The sequence below is a fragment of the Nicotiana attenuata genome, chromosome 12 (assembly GCF_001879085.1).
Source record: "Nicotiana attenuata strain UT chromosome 12, NIATTr2, whole genome shotgun sequence".
Lineage (NCBI taxonomy): Eukaryota > Viridiplantae > Streptophyta > Magnoliopsida > Solanales > Solanaceae > Nicotiana > Nicotiana attenuata.
The window spans coordinates 37,818,387-37,836,336 of record NC_032000.1 but is presented as its reverse complement, the minus strand read 5'-3'; the positions used below and the strand labels follow the sequence as shown (position 1 = coordinate 37,836,336).

The window sequence follows — 17,950 nt, the reverse complement described above, 5'->3', positions numbered from 1 at the left end:
GGGATAGCAACCAAGAGAAGAAAGGGAAACTAGAAAAACGAGAATATTTAAGACAGCATAACAGGGCTTTTGATCAAGACCTCCTCATCTTCTTCTTCGCTAGCCACCTGCATTGCTTCCCTACCAAGAATCTCCAGATACTTCCGCTCAGGATAATTGTATATATCCCCATATACTCCTTTAGAAAGGCGTTCCAGCAGTTCCTTCTCAATGCTCTGCAGAGTACAAATGGCATGACTTGTAAAGGAAATAGCCAGATGACCTACCAACTTAAGGAAAAAAATGCTCTACCCCGAACAAGAGAAAGAATTACAAGCTTAAACTTACTTTATCGAGAAGAGCTGCTTTTTCAGCCTTTTCCTGTCGGCGAGATTCTCTTTTCGTTTCTTTCCTAGGTGTGGTCATTATCTTCTCCCTGGAGACGCAACAAATTAAAGCATATAGCGAGTGCAGGAAAATGCTTTCAGTCAAACATCCATAAGCAAAAAATTTAATTCCTCAAGGGGAGATACCAAAATATGGAAGAAAACAAGTCCCATCCTGAAAAAGATGGGAGGAAAATTTATAACTGTTCTTGAGCTCAACACAACTGTTACCATTACATTTTTTGGGATAAAGCAAGCTTTCAAGTACTAGTTTGAATTAGGATAAAATGGAATATTCTCCAATACCATCTCACCTAATTACCATGGGAGATTGATCCCCCTAGAGAAGTTTGAAACTGTGCAACTGTTAAAAAGTTCATTATCATATCAACTACCAACTGGAAGAATATACCATTACAGCGATGGCGATTATGTTGTACATAATCTGGCCATGACACCGTCGTCGTCAAAAAACAAAATATATATGTGTACATAATCTAGACTGGAAAGGAATAAAAGAATGCCCATGCCTTTGCAGCAGCAATGACCGCGGATACTATCATAGAGGAAGGTTATTAGAACTATCTAATTCGAGTCAAATGAGAGAGGAGTCCCTGCAAATAGCAATAACTATGCAATTCCAAGAAAATTATGCGTGGTACTTCCATATTTGCTCTGCAATTTGTGCCCTATATTTAAAAAGTCTGCGTTTTACAAGTCAATGGCATTGCATCCTTGACACAAGGCTTATGATCAGAAATGGTAATTGAGCTCATTACCCGTCAATTTTAGGCTTCCTGTGTTAAGGGCCCAAATTAGGGGGAGAGTATGTCTATTTAGCAAAATCCCTCCACCCAGATTCCAGAAACAATTCCACCACCATTAGGTATTCTAACAGTTGTAGGGCTATGGGATAGAGGGGAGGCAGGTTTTTGGGTCAAAGAGGGAAAGGGTGAAGACCATGAACTAGTTAGGACAGTGGAAGAGGGATTTTTATGAGAAATGACAGTGGGGAGATGCAGTGACCAAGTGGATGCGGAAGGCATGTCAGCTTAGGAGAACCAAGGATACCACAAGAACAGTTAGGAAGTTGCAGTATTGGGAAAGACGGAAGAAAAGGGTTGGCAGTAGTTGGGGATTGTGGAAAAGGGGGGTTTTCATAGAGGATGTGATTAGCTGCATATGCCAGAGACTAAATTAAAACCTAGTACATTCATCGTGGGTAAAAGCTGCAGCTAAACTATTCTAACTGGATAAGACGGGACAATTATGATTCGGCATACATTGGGTGTATGTTATCCAATATCGCAGTCCATTGGTATAGCTATTGAAGATGTGATAAACAGAGGCTCTTATGGAACATCACACGCTCTTTCTCTCCTGAATGAACAAATATTAAAATTTGAGCTTACCACGCCTAAATGTCATCTAACTACAAGTCTACTTGGACCGCATCTAGCAGTCATCTCATCCTTTGCCTCATTAACAAGCCAAGAGATTACTTGTTTGTATTGGTTCTTCTGGAAGCCAGGGTGCGAGAAGGTGAAAAGGGATGAAGAGCCAGATTGTAAAACAAACAAGAATGTATAACTTTCAAGCATGCACCTCAAATTTCCTCTATAATAATGCTCAAGACCGTAAAAGAGTAAGATTAAAAAGTAAACTCGAGACACAATAAATCACCAACTACATCTAAGTGTTTAGGAGAGAATTTTAACTGTAAACCAAATTTATGAGAAGGGAGGTCCGAACCTTGTTTTCAAAGCAAGCTTCCTCATTCTTATTCGCATCTGAGTCATTTTTGTTAATCTTTGTTTTGCCTTGTGGACAAGAAACTTTGGCCAGTACATCTGTTGTAGTTGAGAGAGAGGGAAGGAGGGAGGAGGGAAGTTATTGCTTTGAAGAACAACAAGCATACAGCGGTAAGTGAAAAAAAAGTTAATTTCATTACCAAATGTTTATCAATGATTTCAAGAGCCTTTTCGTAATTTCTTGGCAATTTAACTCTTTCCCAAAGTTTGTTTGGCATGTGAGCCCTTTCTATTGTTTTCATGTACAAATAGAACACTCCTGCATAACACAAAAACAACTCAGAGGATCCAAAAGAAAATTCTAATTCCTCCTACAAGAATTCAGTCATTAATGAAAACTATAGAACCAGAAACAAGGAGTTTTGGAGAACCCTCCAATGAAACCAGACTGTAGATTCTTTAGACAGCTTTACTATGAATATCAGAACATTTAGGATGACCATATTAGCTTATCCCATCAAGAAAAAGTTAAATTACCCTCATGATTCATAGCTTAAAACCCAGACGAAAAATGATAAATCAATATAATCCAAGTATATGGTAATTCCCCCAAGTCAATTAGCCAGACAAAAAGGGGTAAACAGGACAGGCACTTCACAACCAAAGAAACATCTTCAACTAGAACCTAGCATTTAACACTAGTATAAAATACTCTCTAGGAATGGAAGGGTACAAGCAACACAAGCCGATAGGTAAAAATCCTTTTTTCTATTACAGCCAAGTCATTCATTTATGATCATAAATAAAACAATTTTCCAATTGCAGCCAGCCAAACCATTAACAAATACATCTTGTATGCCCTAGGATCGTGATTACAACCATTTTCTTATATTTAAAAAATGAATGGGAAAAAAAAGAAGAAGCTATAGCCTCTTGTATATAATTTCAAGAATGACAAGAATAAGCTGTGCATAAGTACCATCATGATCCCGAATGGTGGCGTACCGACTATTAGCCAGAGGACACGAGCTACGGTTGCAAATCCCAGTTACATTATATGGATTTCGACAAAATATCCCTGTCTCAATTCTGTCAATATTGCAAAAGAAAAAGATGAGAAACAAATGGTATATAAAGTGAGAATCAAATTAAGTAGAAAGATCTGACTTGGCCATGAAGCTGCAATGCTTGTGTCTGATAACTTGCCATATGACCTCATCGTGCTGCATCTTTTCTCACTCAACCCTAGTTAAGAGACAATGAGTGCGCACTCACTCTTTATAACTTAACTGCACAAAGGTTTTGTAAGAAAATTGGTATATCATCACAACTTTCAGCAATATTATAACATGTAATGCAAATAAGAACATACATGAACATGTAAAAGAGACGCAAACACAGTTATTACAGTACAATTCAATAAAAATTTGTCTTACTATCAAGAATTACTGCAAGAGGATAAAAGGAAAAAAAAGCACATACAGTTTGATTCGGAGAAAAGAGAGCAGAAGTGCGTAACTGCAGACGGAGGTGAGGGTTTTGGCCCCTCAGAGTTAAAGCAGGGTTTTGGCAAGAATGTTAAGCTCTTCGAATTCGGGCTCCAGTATTTTGGAAAGTTTTTGCTTTATAAGATTATCTAACATTAACTACAAATAATTTTATTATGTTATGAAACAATAAAACAAGAAAAAGAGTATTGCACATAAAAGTACATACAAAGAATTCTTATTGATATATGATAAATTATAATGGAATAGAACTCTCTATTTATAGAGAAAGAGTAACTTAGCCACCAACTAATAATCCCTAAAATCTCTCTAAATATAGACATTCACCATAAATAAAACTCTATTTATAACACTCTCCCTTGAATGTCTATCTACCAGATAATGTGCCTCGTTAAAACCTTAACTAAAATAAAACTTAGTGGGAAAAAAAATCTAGAGAAGGAAAAAGAGTACACATATCTAACAATACGCATTTTGGTTGCCTCGTTAAAAACCTTGCAAGGAAAACCAGTGGAACAAAACCTTGTGAGGAAAAAAGATTACAACGCGTATTAACTCCCCCTGATGAGAGCATCAATTCACATCTTTGAGCCTTCGCATCCCAATCTTGTGCACTAGCTTCTTGAAGGTTGATGTCAGTAGAGAGTTTGTGACTTAATCAGCCATATTAACTCCAATGAATATGTTAAACCTTGAAAATTCTCGCTATCACATTATCATGCTTATAGTTATAGCAAGATACAAATGTGCACAAATTGCACTGAGGAAATGGTACTTCAAGATCAAGAATTGTATATGCTTTAAGCAATTTAAATCCTTTGGGGATTGTCATATAAGTATAGTCATATAAGCCATTTAAATAGACTTTAGATGCATATCAAGTTTTCATGTCATGCCGACATATAAAATACATGAAAGTGATTGCACATGCCTATTGACTTTATACTTTCGAGTGTCTGAACTATATGTCCAAAACTACGTGCCTTTCATATGAAATCAAATTCTACTTGAATTGTTTTCCTAGACTTAAGATCCTCACATATATTTAGCGCTATAATCAATATCGTCGACAAACATTTTATATCGGTTCCAACCTCCTTATTTTCATATAGACATAACATAGAGATCTCTTCATTCATATATTCAGGTACCCGAATCTCTCCTGAGATTTTATGAAGTGTTATGTCATGTGATCTTCTAGATCACTTGCCTCCTTTATTATGATCATTTTGATCATTTGCTCATCTTCTTTATCAAAAAGTTTATTTGAAACCGATTTGTCTATACGCTTTAAGCGTACCATAGACTTTGTCCTTCTAGGACTTAATAGGAGCATTTGCAATGAGAATAAACATACTTTCTTTGGGTTAGCAAATGCATCTGGCATGCTTTGGAATATATTGCAAATGAATTATTCTTTTTATGAACTTCAAGTTCATATTATTTTATTCGAGGATCTAGATGTACAAATGATAATTCATTCCGCGTAACTGTTTCTCAAATGTTTATCATCTCTCCCCCTCATGTTAGAAAAACTAACTTGCTTCCTCAACTTTGGGAACTCATCTTTGTGCGTTATGGTGTTAATCAAAATATACACCACACATGAATAATAATAAGATGGAATTATTTGGTTCCTGGCCCTGAACCACTTATGAGAAGAGAAAATAATATACTTTGGTATATAACGTATATCAAACTGATATAGGTAACTTTATTCTCATAAGCAATTGTTTAGCTATTAAGTGGAGGCACTCAATAAATCATTTTGCTAAACCAACTGTGATGTAAACCAACTTATCAAGATGAACTTCTTGAATAGAAAATCTGGAAATTATGCTCGAAATTAAATTATTGAGCAAGTTACTGTCACGACCCGAATTTTCCACCCTCGGGAGTCGCGATGGCGCCTACTCGTGAAAGCTAGGCAAGACGAGTATTATAGATTCACTAACTCTTTTATTTATCCCTTTTTAACAGTTTAAATCAACATGCGATCAACAGTGAAATATTAACAATAATTAAATACATGCGAAAGATATAATCTGATAACTTAGCCAAAAACAAGTACGACAATACCAAGTACATCTCTATCCGGAACCGGCGTCACAATATCACGGACCGTCTATGAATACTACAAACAATTGTTTGGAAAGAAAGATACAATCTGTCTCTGAAGTAAATGAAAACAGAATATAAAGAGAGAGGAGAATGCCGGGGCCTGCGGACGCCTGCAGGACTACCTTGAAATCTCTGACTGGACTGAAGGCAGCCACCAAAAGCTATGGTCCAAAAGCTGCCGCTCCGGGATCTGCACACAGTGCAGAGTGTAGTATCAGCACAACCGACCCCATATGCTGGTAAGTGCTTGGCCTAACCCCGGCGAAGTAGTGACGAGGCTAGGACCAGGCTACCAAATAAACCTGTGCAGTTATATAATATACAGCGGAAAATAAACAAAAATAAACTAGCAAAGATGGGAGGGGGACATGCTGCGGGGGAGTATCATTTACCAACAGTAATTTAAGAGAAAAGTATAAAGAACAATTTAAAATTCACAGCAACAGAATGAGGAACTCGTAACCAATCAGCAAGTACTTTTATTATCTATTTTAGCGACGCGCAACCCGATCCAAATCATAAAAACACTGTTGCGGCGTGCAACCCGATCCAATTATATTATTGTTGCGGCGTGCAACCCGATCCAAACATAATATTGTTGCGGCGTGCAACACGATTGTCACGCCCCAAAAACCGAGGAGCACGACCGGCGCTCAACCGAGTAAACCCGACTGAGCAAGCCTGTTAGGTTTCATTCTACCCAAACTAATTCATGAATAAATAGGATATGGACTCCATTAATCATACTTAGTAAGTATTTCATTAACAACTTCCATTTCATTTCCATTAGCAGCTTAAATCATAATTATCAAAATATTACAAGTTTTATAAATCTTTGCCAAACATCAATGTTTCTACTTTAATTCCAATACCCGACGCTACCCACAACCTGTCTACGGAGCCTCTCAACACAACTGAAGAGTAATGTAATATGGAAATGCCGGTAACAAGGCTCCGGCTATACCGCAAATACAAAGTACATGATAAACAGATGAAACAGGACCCCGAAACGAAGTGGGGCTCACCAAGTCAGCTGAAAGGATGATGTGGCACTAGCTGCGACCAACACTGCCTGCAATAGAAACACCTACATCCATTTAAAGACGTAGCGCCTGCGGTAAAAGGGACGTTAGTGCCACCGAAAAGCACTAGTATGTATAACTAAACACCATCTAGTTAGAAAGAACTTTCATACAAAAATAAGGAAATCACAAGTATAACTCAAAAGCTTTAAACGATCACAACATTATCAATATAAAAGAATCATACAATTTTCACATCATGTTTCCATAGCCTTTAGTTTGGGGAATTTCACACTATTCATCATTTGTCCACAATACCACCGCTATCTTGAGCAAGGTCCGATCTCGACCCGATCAGCTAGGTTGCCTCATTTGAGACATATACTTCAATCACAATCTCATTTTCCCTTTTTCCGGAGTTCATCCACAATACCACCGCTATCTTGAGCGGAGTCCGATCTCGGCCCGATCGGCTAGGCCGCCTTACCAAGGCATTGTTCCCTTCTCATTAATCATCTCGTTTCAATCTTTGTTTCACATATATCATTTCATAGGAACTTGGGGCCACAACTATCACATCATTTCTTGGTACTAGGCCGCATTTTACATCGTTCCCAATTTCAATATTAGCTTTGCCATTTAGGACCGTAGGTGCACACAAGAGCAACTTATATTGTAAGCATAGATAAGACTTCACGTAGATGGCACAACAATGCAACTTCAATCTAAATTTAAGGTCTAAGCATTTCAATACATAATTCATATCTTTTGCCCCTTTCAAGTTATCAAGGTAGCACGTTGATCATGTTGAGACACATCTTTCAGCATATAAGGTTACAACACCAATTCATGTAAAATAACAATCAATGCAACAATTCAACTTTAACCTTACCATATTCACAGAAACACCGATGAAGCTCATTTTCTAAAAGACGGGATTTTAGCCATACATACTTTGTTTAAGCTTTCTTATGTTACTACGACATTCCGAAAATTCTAGCAATCCCAATCTACTTTGAGACATAACAAAATTGAACACAAATTAGGAAGGTATTCTTGGTTTCAGCTCATTTGAGCATTTTATCAAATACTAGTTGAGCATCTTGATTTCAAATCTCTTTTACAAGGTTTCCATCATTCCCCAACCCAATCTTTACTTATTTATGTTCAACAATCTTCCCACAAACCCAATTTGTACATGCATGTATACATAATACTATTACACCCAAGAATCATACCTCAATAACCCATCTTATACCCCAAACTCGAAATTAAAGTCTAATGTATAGAACCTCACCTGTTAGATGAAGAACATGTGATTGGGTTCTTTGATTCTTGAAGACTTGAGCAAGAGATGGGTGATTATGAAGCTAGGTCCCTCCTTTCTCTCTCTATATGCTCTCATCTCTCTCTAAAATCAGTAGGAAATGACCCCAAAATGAACCCCAAAGCCTATATTTTAAAATGGGATCGGGTTATAAAAATAGGAAAAATAAGCCTCCGAAATCGGGTCTGCGATCGCAGAATGGACCGCAAACCAAGAATGTGGGCCGCAGAATGCATCGCAAAATAGGTGCCCAAAACTGGGCTACACTGGCCCAATTTGCGACAGATCTGCGATCGCAAAGTCAAAAATGCGACAGATTTGCGATCGCAGATTCGGAATAGGATCGCATTTTTCCAGCCTTTGGTAATATGATCATTACTTTGTGTAGGAATGTCCAAATGACGAAGGGTTTGAAGAGTTAGAAACGAGACTCAAATACCTTTCATTTGATAGGTTATTCATCACATAAAACCTTATACATATTTAGATATTCTCGTTCAAAGTATGGACTAGTGCAAGTACCTTTGGAATCTTAGCCTATTATGAAATTTTTCCCAATTGACTTACACTTAGGCCTCTCCTTGGATCCCACCTTACTTAATTTATGACTCATACACTTGTTTACCAAATCCAATTGATGCCCATCATTTTAATAGTACATAAAACATTATAATTAGCCTACATGGCACCACGAAATCCTAATTTACTTAGCGAAATTTTCCGGGGCCTTACACCAATCCACATATACAGTTCAACACCAATCTCACAGAGAGTCCCGGCAAGGGACTAATAAAGAAACAACACTATCCCGGCAATGGAATCGAAAGTATAAGTAAATACGTCCCGGCAAGGGAAAATAAGCTATAACCAAACTTGTTCCAACATATAACTTCCTCAACTAGCACCAACACTCAATCATAAGTAATTTCCACGAGAATAATCATAATCCTTGCTCAACACAGAGAATCAACAACTTAGGCATTCGTAGTATTTATTAAGAACACAACAATTTCAATTTAAGACTCACGGTCATGCTTGACACCAACGTATAGATACTCGTCACCATGCCTATACGTCGTACTCAACAAGTAACACGTAGCAAATAGGACACAACTCCTAATCCCTCAAGCTAAGGTTAGACCAAACACCTACCTCGAACTTCCACGGCCAACTCAAGCCTCGAACACCGCTTTCCCTTTTGAATTTGGCTCCAAATCAATTGTATCTAGACATAATCGACTTAATAACATCAATAAACGCTAAACAATTCGATTCCAATGCTTAATTATAGATTTCCCATCATTCTTCCCAAAAAGTCAAAAGTCGACCCCGGGCCCGCTTGGTCAAGATATGAGGTTCGGACCAAAACCCGATCACCCATTCACCTACGAGCCTGAATATGTAATTAGTTTCGAAATCTGACCCCAAAACGAGGTCTAAATTCCATTTATACAAAAAGCCCTAACTCTACCCAAATCCCTAATTTTCTACCCTTAAGAACATGATTTAGGCCTAGAAATCTAATGGGTGTTAAAGGAAATTGAAGAAAATGAGTCTAAGATTACATACCTATGAATTTGTGGTGAAGTTCTCTTTCAAAAATCACCCAATTTGGAGTTTGGAAGAAGAAGTTATGAAATCTTGGGTTAAATCCCGTATGTTCTATTACTGTTTAAAAGATTGGGCAAAAATTGGTCTATGCGATCTCGAACAAGGGTATGCGATGGCATAGCGTAAGGGGGATTGGGCATCGCGATCGCGTACTAGGGAGTGCGATCGCATAGAGGAAAAATAGTTCCCTTCCCAGGCTTGGTTTAACCCATTACGATAGCGGAAGAAGCAATTTAATCGCATAGAACAACTGGTGACCCCCCAGAATTTACTCTACGCGATCGCGGAAGAAGCTGTGCGATCGCATAGCACAAAATAGGGCCCCCTGAAATTACACTATGGGATCGCAAAAATACCTATGCGGTCGCATAGCACAAGGACCTGGACACCAGCAAACAGCAGTTTCTGCAATTTTCCTAAGTTCAGAAACCTTCCGACGCCTATCTGAAACTCACCCGAGCCCTCGGGGCTCCAAACCAAACATGTAAAGTACCTCTAAAACACCCTACGGACTTACTTGTGCGATCAAATCACCAAAATAACATCAACAACTATGAATTTAGCATCAAAATTATGAAATCACTTAAGAACTTCAAATTTTCCAATTTTCTCAAATATGGTCCGATTCACGTCATTTCAAGTCCGTTTTTACCAAATTTCACAGACTCAACTTACACCACATATAAGACCGTACCAGGCTCTGGAACTAGAATGATAGAACCTGACAGATACCATGCCGGTTACACCCCATACTATCCAGGTTGGTTAGAACAAGATCATGCTGGGTTAGGACAGCCCGGGTCTGTTCGAGGTCATAGGGTCATCGACGAGAGGGCTGGAATACATGTTATGTACAACCAATTGCGCAAAAGGACCAGAGAATGCGAAAGTGAACATCAGGAAATTCAAGAAGCAAATCAGAAGTTGATCGAAGAATGGAAAGATATGGCTGTCAGCGCCAACAAGCAACTAGGGTATTTGGAGCGAGGTTTGGTAGAGTTGGAAAGAAAATTCATCCAGAGGATCGAAAATTGCCAGAACGTTGAGGGAAATGAAGGGGGACACTTGGCTAGGGCTTATTTGCTGCTGGGACTGCGCGAGCTGGTGAAGCTGTTCGATGGAGCTAAAGATGCCGAGTCTGGGGAAAGTCTTTCTGGGATCAAGTAATTAGGGGTCTTTTTCTTTTCGCTTGTAATAAGGCCCATGGCCATTGGTGACATTTTATTTTATGCAATTTTAGTATCATTTTGGGATTCGTCTTATTTTTATCAATAAAATGAGGCATTTAGCATTATAAGTTCTCCAAATCAACTTGTCGCTAGGCCTACCTCGGGCACAACGAGGCACCCAAATTAGGACATGATTTATATTATTGCATTATGTGTTTAAATATTGCAACATTTTTCTCATAACCCTCACTAACTTGTTACCTTTTTGTTTTTACTTTTGTTTTATTCCCCTCCCCAAAAGGTTAGTTCGTGCACTCTGGCATCATCATCCTACTCCACAAGATCTAAGGGCCCTCCACCTCCTCCTCCTCCGAGTCCTATCAGAAACAAGAACAAAGCAAAAATGGAAGACTTGAGCAACATCAGGAAGGAGAACTCAGTTGAAAGGGTAGAGGTTTCTCAGGGTATTCAGGGTTCCAAAGAAAGCGCCACCCAGCTCGAACAAAAGTTACTGAAATTCGAAGAAGAACTAGACCAAGTTCGGAACTTGGCAAATTTGTCATTTTCCCACACTACCTCAGACGTCAACTTCCCCAATGCTCAAAATCCTATACCTCCACAGAACGTCCCAAAACCACAGAAACAACCCGCTCCCCATCAAAATTGCAACACATGTCACACTTCAAACAACACCCCGCTCCTCATTCCCGAACCACTAAACACAAATGATCATCCCCACCATACCCCCATCTATGTGGAAGCCATGCCACAATACATTCAACCTATTTCAACCACATCGGAGTCTGATGAAAAAGACTCTCTCATCAAGAACCTAGCCGCAGAACTCAAGAAACATACTAGCCGAGTCTAGGGTGTTGAAGGAAACAAAGGTATTGAGGGGCTGAATTATGAGGACCTTTGCATTCAGCCAGATGTCGAACTTCCCGAGGGGTACAAACCTCCCATGTTTGAGATGTTTGATGGCTCGGGGGATCCTAGAGTCCATTTGAGGACATACTATGATAAGCTGGTCAGTGTCAGAAGAGATGAAAAGATTTGCATGAAGCTCTTCATGAGAAGTTTGAAAGGTGATGCTCTATCTTGGTACATTAGCCAAGACCCCAAGAAGTGGACAAGCTGGGTGGGAATGGCGTCCGATTTCATGGACAGGTTCAACACAGAGAATGCGCCAGATGTATTCTACATCCAGAATTTGAAGAAGAAACCTACAGAGACATTCCGCGAGTATGCTACTCGTTGGAGATCAGAGGCTGCTAAGGTCAGGCCGGCCTTAGAAGAAGAATAGATGAACAGGTTTTTCGTCCGAGCTCAGGATCCACAGTATTATGAGAGGTTGATGTTGATCGAAGGCCAGAAATTCTCCGACATCATCAAGCTAGGAGAAAGGATTGAGGAAGGCATTAAAAGCGGTATGGTCACTAATTTTGAGGCACTGCAGGCTACCAACAAGGCTCTACAGTCGGGTGGCACATCCAAGAAAAAGGATGTGAGTGCCGTAATGGTTGCACAGAGAACGAAATCCCCAGTAAAATACCAAGCTTACCCTGTACCTCCTCTCACATATCAACCTATCCCTAATTACCAAGCACCTCCGCCCTCTTACCAAATTCCACCACCGACTTACCAATCATCTCCATCCCCCACATATCAACCTACCTCACCAAGATATTCCCAACCCGCACCCGTCTACCAAGCCTATAATGCTCAACCCTCTCACTATCAATCACCTCCCACCCGTCAAAACTTCCCTAGACCGCGCCCTATCTTCGACCGAAGACCTCCCAAGCAATACACCGCCATCGCCGAACCAATCAACCAGCTATATGAAAGGCTCAAAGCTGCTGGTTACGTCACCCCAATCCTTGCCATAACCCCAGAAAATCCTTCCCAATGGGTCAACCCAAACAAAACCTGTGCATACCATTCCGGCATGAAGGGGCATACCATTGATGAGTGCCGATCTCTGAAGGATAAAATCCAAGCTTTAATTGACAATAAGATCATCGTGGCAAAGGAGCCTGCTCCCAATGTTCACAACAATCCCCTTCCTGACCACAACGGTGGAGGCGTGCACATGATCGAGGTAGAAGATGATTGGGACCCCAAAGGGTCGATTGGATTAATTGCCGAGGGTGACGAGCCCAAGAAACCAACAGTCACACTGAATCCAATTGTAGTCCAGATCCAGCCCTCTGGAGATGCTGAAGTAAATGTGTCCATACCACTCGAGCTTGAAACACCGTCATCCACAAAGACCACAGAGCCAATTGAGGTAGAGTTTGCGTCTCCAAAGGCACCTGCACCATTTGAAGTTGCTGTGTTACCTCCCAAAACGAGGGTGCCCATTCCTGTAGCAATGTTAGCCATGACGCCGTTCCATACGCAGGCCATTCCTTGGGATTGCACCGCGGAGGCGAGAAGGAAGGGGAAAACTAGGTCTGGAGAAGCAACTGCAGCACAGGGTATGACCAGAACCGGCAGGATTTATACTCTGGAGCATTTAGCTGAATCAAGTAAGCAGGCCTCTGGACGACCTATTGAAACTGGGCCCGATGATCTCTGGCAAAAGATATAAGCAAAAGAATACTCAGTCGTTGATCAACTGAATAAAACACCGACACAAATCTCCATCCTAGCTCTGCTGCAAAGCTCCGATGCACATAAGAATGCCTTGTTGAAGATACTGAGTGAGGCATATGTACCCAGCAACATAACTGGAGGAGAGATGGCGAACATGATAGGGCAGATATTGGAGAGTCATAAAATCACTTTCCACGAGGATGAGCTGCCACCAGAAGGACTGAGCCACAACAAGGCGTTGCACATCACCGTGCAATACGAGGATTATTTCATCACCAGAATTCTGGTTGACGGAGGTCTGGCCTCAATATTTGTCCATTGGTGACTCTAAGAACATTGGGGAAGAGCCTGCATGAGATCAAGGATGGGGCCATCAACGTCAAAGCTTTCGATGGTTCCCAAAGGTCCACTATTGGGGAAATCAGTTTGTGTCTGCAAATGGGACCGACTTGGTTCGACGTTGACTTTCAAGTGATAGACATCCCAGCATCTTACAATTTACTACTGGGACGACCTTGGATCCACGCCGCTGGAGCTGTAGCATCAACCCTGCACCAAGCAGTGAAGTTCGAGTGGAATCACCAAGAGGTGATTATTTATGGCGACGGTAGTAATCCCATATACAGTCGCCAGACCATCCCAGCAATCGGAGGAAGAAGGAAGATAGGCGGAGAAACCTACCATCACATTGAGCGAGTCAACGCCGTGGATAAGGATAAGTGGTGGGATAACAAGATCGAAAGTATACTGAATTGGAGCGGGTATGAACCTGGCAAAGGGCTCGGCAAGAACCTCCAGGGAATCACTAAACCTATCAAACTGAAGAAGCATGGCACCACCTTCGGGTTAGGGTATGGATATACTTGGGAAGAATTCAAGGATTGGTCGCCACCATGGCGCGGCCCTTATTATCTACTGGAGCACCTGATACCTTGCCTGGAGCAGACTTTCCAGCCGGCAGACATCATATATGGGTCAGAAGAAGAAGAAACATTGGCGGCAATGAAGAATCTGTTCTTGGAAGACGACAATATGGACTGTCACGTCATTTTCGAGGAGGAAAGGGAGGAAGGCCCTTCCATACAAGCTGTGAGCCGAGGAGAGCGCCTCAACAATTGGTCCATCAGAACCACCAAGGCCCGGAAAGCTTCGGGGTAGCAAGGCTGAACAAAGCACTATGCATTATCTTTTACTTTTTCACTAGTTGATTTCCTTTCCGTATTTTCTTTAAAAGAGCTCCGATGTTCAAAAACAATTATGGAATTTATCAAAGTATTTCAATTTCTTATAAATCTCGCTCTTATTATTTTCTCTATTATTTACTTTATTCACACAGCATTACTATTACTTATCTTGATGAACCGACGAATGTGACATGCGACGAGATAACACAACAAACGAATATAGACTTAGAAGAGGATGATATACCAGAAGAGGTTGTTAAAGAGGTTGAGGACTTTAAGAATAGGCCCAAGTCTAACTTGGACGAAACTGAGGTTATCAACTTGGGGGATACAGAGAATGTCAGGGAAACGCGCATCAGTGTTCATCTGTCACCATCGGAAAAGGAAGAGTACACGGAATTTCTACGGGAATATGAGGATATATTCGCCTGGTCGTATGATGATATGACTGGTCTCAGCACATCTATTGTAGCTCACAAACTGCCAACAGATCCAACATGTCCGCCGGTAAAACAGAAGCTCAGGAAGTTAAAACCTGACATGAGTTTGAAAATCAAGGAAGAAGTCACCAAGAAAGTCAAAGCCAAGGTCCTCAGGGTAGTGGAGTATACAACATGGTTAGCAAACATTGTGCCAGTGCCGAAGAAGGATGGGAAGGTCAGAGTCTGCGTCGACTACCGGGACCTCAAGCGGGCCAGTCTGAAAGACGACTTCCCCTTGCCAAACATACATATTCTGATTGACAACTGCGCCAAGCACGAGCTGCAGTCATTTGTCGATTGTTTTGCTGGATATCATCAGATATGGATGGATGAGGAAGACGTTGAGAAAACGACTTTTATTATGCCATGGGGATGTATTGTTACAAGATGATGCCGTTTCGGTTAAAGAATGCTGGGGCCACCTACATGAGGGCCATGACTACTATTTTCCACGACATGATACACAAAGAGAACGAGGTATATATAGATGACGTCATCATCAAATCCAAGAGAGTCGCCGACCACATGGAAAATCTGAGGAAATTCTTCAACAGATTGAGGAGGTACAATCTGAAACTGAATCCCACCAAGTGCGCATTCGGGGTTCCTACTGGAAAGTTGCTTGGGTTCATCGTAAGTCGCCGAGGAATGGAGCTGGATCCATCAAAGGTTAAGTCCATTCAAGAATTACCACCGCCAAAGAACAAGAAAGAGGTCATGAGTTTCTTGGGAAGACTCAATTACATCAGCCGGTTCATAGCTCAATCCACTGTCATTTGTGAGCCAATCTTTAAGATGTTGAAGAAAGATGCTGCTACTAAATGGACTGCTGATTGTCAGAAAGCCTTTGACATAATCAAGGAATACCTGTCAACACCGCCAGTTTTGGTCCCGCCCGAACCAGGTAGACCCCTATTGCTCTACCTTGCAGTACTGGATAGGGCATTCGATTGTGTTTTGGGACAACATGATGAAACAGGGAGAAAGGAGCAAGCCATCTACTATCTCAGCAAGAAGTTCACCCCGTACGAGGCCCGGTATTCCCTGCTAGAACGCACCTGTTGTGCTCTGACTTGGGTAACTCAGAGGTTGAGGCATTATTTCTGTGCCTATACCACTTATCTCATATCAAGGATGGATCCGCTGAAATATATCTTTCAGAAGCCCATGCCCACTGGCAAACTAGCCAAGTGGTAAATCTTGTTNGGTAAAACAGAAGCTCAGGAAGTTCAAACTTGACTTGAGTTTGAAAATCAAGGAAGAAGTCACCAAGCAAGTCAAAGCCAAGGTCCTCAAGGTAGTGGAGTGTCCAACATGGTTAGCCAACATTGTGCCAGTGCCGAAGAAGGATGAGAAGGTCAGAGTCTGCGTCGACTACCGGGACCTCAACCGGGCCAGTCCGAAAGACGACTTCCCCTTGCCAAATATACATATTCTGATTGACAACTGCGCTAAGCACGAGCTGCAGTCATTTGTCAATTGTTTTGCTGGATATCATCAGATGTGGATGGATGAGGAAGACGCTGATAAAACGGTTTTATTACGCCATGGGGGATGTATTATTACAAGATGATGCCGTTTGGGTTAAAGAATGCTGGGGCCACCTACATGAGGGCCATGACTACTATTGTCCCCGACATGATACACAAAGAGATCTAGGTATATATAGATGACATCATCATCAAATCCAAGAGAGCCGCCGACCACATGGAAAATCTGAGGAAATTCTTCAACAGACTGAGGAGGTAGAATCTGAAACTGAATCCCGCCAAATGTGCATTTGGGGTTCCTGCCGGGAAACTGCGTGGGTTCATTGTAAGTCGACGAGGGATAGAACTAGATCCATCAAAGGTTAAGGCCATTCAAGACTTGCCACCGTCAAAGAACAAAAAAGAGGTTATGAGTTTCTTGGGGAGACTCAACTACATCATCCGGTTCATAGCTCAGTCTACATTTATCTGTGAGCCAATCTTTAAGATTCTAAAGAAGGATGCTGCTACCAAATGGACTGACGACTACCAGAAAGCCTTCGACAGAATCAAAGAGTACCTGTCAATGCCGCCAATTCTGGTTCCGCCCGAACCAGGTAGACCGCTATTGCTCTACCTTGCAGTACTGGATGGGGCATTCGGTTGTGTTTTAGGACAACATGATGAAATGGGGAGAAAGGAGCAGGCCATCTACTACCTCAGCAAGAAGTTCACCCCGTACGAGACCCGGTACTCCCTGCTAGAACGCACCTGTTATGCTCTGACTTGTGTAGCTCAGAAGTTGAGGCATTATTTCGGTGCCTATACCACTTATCTCATATCAAGGATGGATCCGCTAAAGTACATCTTTCAGAAGCCCATGCCCATGGGCAAGCTAGCCAAATGGCCAATCCTGCTGAGTGAATTTGATATTGTCTACGTGACCTAGAAAGCAATCAAAGGACAAGCACTGGCAGATCATCTTGCCGAAAATCCCGTGGACGGAGAATACGCGCTTCTAAAGACGTATTTTCCTGACGAAGAGGTCTCTTTCATAGGAGAAAACATTGTAGAATCCTATGATGGCTTGAGAATGTTTTTTGACGGAGCAGCAAACTTTAAAGGAGTGGGCATAGGAGCAGTTCTAGTATCAGAAACAGGTCAGCATTATCCGGTGTCTGCCAAACTCAGGTTCGCGTGCACCAACAACATGGCCGAGTACAAAGCCTGCATCTTAGGGCTCAAGTTGGCCATTGACATGAACGTTCAGGAGTTACTAGTGATCGGGGATTCCGACTTGCTCATACATCAGGTTCGAGAAGAATGGGCAACCAAGAACT

At 41.3% G+C, this 17,950-nt stretch overlaps 1 protein-coding gene across 1 annotated transcript in view; it reads right to left on the bottom strand.

The window, feature by feature from the left end:
- Positions 1 to 3,734, bottom strand: part of LOC109235584 (protein MAK16 homolog) — a 4,948-nt gene extending 1,214 nt beyond the window's left edge. The window contains exons 1-7 of the mRNA XM_019401749.1: positions 3,599 to 3,734; positions 3,284 to 3,405; positions 3,096 to 3,205; positions 2,317 to 2,435; positions 2,118 to 2,215; positions 328 to 415; positions 81 to 215 (exon numbers count right to left, since the gene is read on the bottom strand). Of these exons, the coding sequence (XP_019257294.1) occupies positions 81 to 215; positions 328 to 415; positions 2,118 to 2,215; positions 2,317 to 2,435; positions 3,096 to 3,205; positions 3,284 to 3,345 (612 nt within the window). The 5' untranslated portion in view covers positions 3,346 to 3,405; positions 3,599 to 3,734. The remainder of the gene's footprint in view (positions 1 to 80; positions 216 to 327; positions 416 to 2,117; positions 2,216 to 2,316; positions 2,436 to 3,095; positions 3,206 to 3,283; positions 3,406 to 3,598) is intronic.